A 2139-nucleotide genomic window follows, 5' to 3' on the forward strand; every position below is an offset into this window, starting at 1 on the left:
ATATTAAAATATGATCAGAATTAAAAATATTAAATTAATAATTAAATAATAATAAAAAATAATAAATTCTGCCCTTCATATTTTTCTTTCTAAAGTTCTATTTAATATTGTTAAATTTAAAATAATAAAGGATATGAGCTAATAAATTAGCTTGTTTTGTAACTCTATGCATGTGCTTAGGCCAGTCATGCATACCCAAAATCTTTTCCTATATATACTCAACTTCTCAATGTAGGGTTTCATCAACAAGTGATCCAATGGCGAAGTCTAAGGTTCTAAGCATTGTTTTCTTTGTGTTGTTAGGTTTGGGAATATGTTCTGCCGCTAGAACACTCCTAAACTATGGTTCAGACCACTACATTGGTGGTTCTATCCATGGTGATATTGGTGGAGGATATGGTAGTGTAGGTGGTTATGGAGGAGGAGCTGGTGGAGGAGAAGGTGCAGGTGGAGGATATGGTGGTGCTGGTGCTGGTGGACATGGTGGAGGAGGAGGAAGTGGAGGAGGTGGTGGTGCTGAAGGAGGTGGATATGGTGGAGGAGCTGGTAAGGGAGGTGGGGAAGGCTACGGTGGAGCAAGTGGAGGAGGTTATGCTGGTGGTGGTGGAGAAGGAGGAGGTGGTGGTGCAGGTGGTGGTGTTGCCGGGGGTGGATATGGAGGAGGAGCTGGCCATGGTAAGGGTGGTGGAGAAGGGTATGGTGGTCGTGGAGAAAATGGTGGAGGTTATGCTGGAGGTGGTGGTGGAGGTGCCAGTGGAGGTGGTGGAGGCGGTGGTTCTGGTGGTGGCTATGGCGGTGGTGGGGCACATGGAGGAGGATATGGTGGTGGTGCCGGTGGCGGAGAAGGTGGTGGCCACGGTGGATATAATTAAGCTCCTCTAACCATAGTATTAACAAGAATAAGGTACGGGTAGAGGATGCTTTAATATAATATTACACTTCCTAAATTTTAATTTACGTATTACATGCATGAATTCAAAATGGATGTAACGGTGTGAAGGACATTATATATCAATTTATTATTCTAAAATGCTTAATGCATTATTCCATTTCCTTTCGACTCTCATCAAAACATTATATATATAGCACTTAACTAAGCAAATTAAAGCAATGATGATTTGGATTTTCACTAAAAAAAATTAGAAAGTGAAAAGTAATCCATAAAAAGAACGAGTAATCAAGTTAAGATGATTTGATAAGATTCACATGTAATGGGAATTGTTCACATGCACAATATATGGTCACATTGGTTGAACGTAAAAAGGAAGTGTTCGTTTGGACAGGCTAATGAAATAATAACTATATTAGATCTTTTTCTAAATATTGCTTTACTTTTAAAATTATTCACGCATTTTAATTGCATACAATAATACATGGACTACATATTGAAAGAACTCAATTTTTTAAAGTTTGAAACACCACAGTTTTCCTTATATAAATATATAGTTATATACCTGCTACATTTGTATATATATATTTTTTATTTTATCTTGATATAATTAAAAGTGATTGATAAAATATGAAAGATAAAAAAAATTACTTTTTATACTAAAAAAATTACACAAAAAAATATATAAATATCATTTTTCATAGATAAAACAAATCTACACAAATCAATAAATCCAAACTACCCTTATTATTCATTTTCACTTTAATTTGGATTCTATATCATTACACCTCACTTTTGGATGAAAAAAAAAATCATGACTCAGACTCAGTGGTAGATCATATGAACTAAGGGAACCATAACTCCAAAGTCAACAATTGTTTATATAATAAACTTCCCCAAAAAGAATATATGATCAATTATCACAGTTAATTCATTCATGCTTGTAGATATATTATTTTTACTGAATCACATGGTGAAAAATTCAAGGTGTAAAATAATCAACAACAATATCTAAGATTAGATTAAATTATGTTGCAAATCATGAATGATTGAGATGAATCTCTAGGAAGAAGAATTTGAAATAATAATTAACGAAATGATATCAACTATACCTGTGGATCATCCAACCTATGCCAATTATTTTCATCAGTGCATACATAGCAATAGTAATGCCCTGTCACATAAACCAGAATGAACAACAATTGCATATATAGATCATATTTAAATATTACCTGTCACATAAAAAAGGT

At 34.2% G+C, this 2139-nt stretch overlaps 1 protein-coding gene across 1 annotated transcript; it reads left to right on the forward strand.

The window, feature by feature from the left end:
• The first annotated feature begins 188 nt into the window (after positions 1-188).
• Positions 189-1053, forward strand: LOC107477409 (glycine-rich cell wall structural protein 1.8). Its single transcript, XM_052253226.1, has one exon. The coding sequence runs from the start codon at positions 258-260 to the stop codon at positions 870-872; it is 615 nt and encodes a 204-aa protein (XP_052109186.1). The 5' UTR covers positions 189-257; the 3' UTR covers positions 873-1053.
• Positions 1054-2139: the final 1086 nt, after the last annotated feature.

Source organism: Arachis duranensis, chromosome 1 (assembly GCF_000817695.3).
Source record: "Arachis duranensis cultivar V14167 chromosome 1, aradu.V14167.gnm2.J7QH, whole genome shotgun sequence".
NCBI lineage: Eukaryota > Viridiplantae > Streptophyta > Magnoliopsida > Fabales > Fabaceae > Arachis > Arachis duranensis.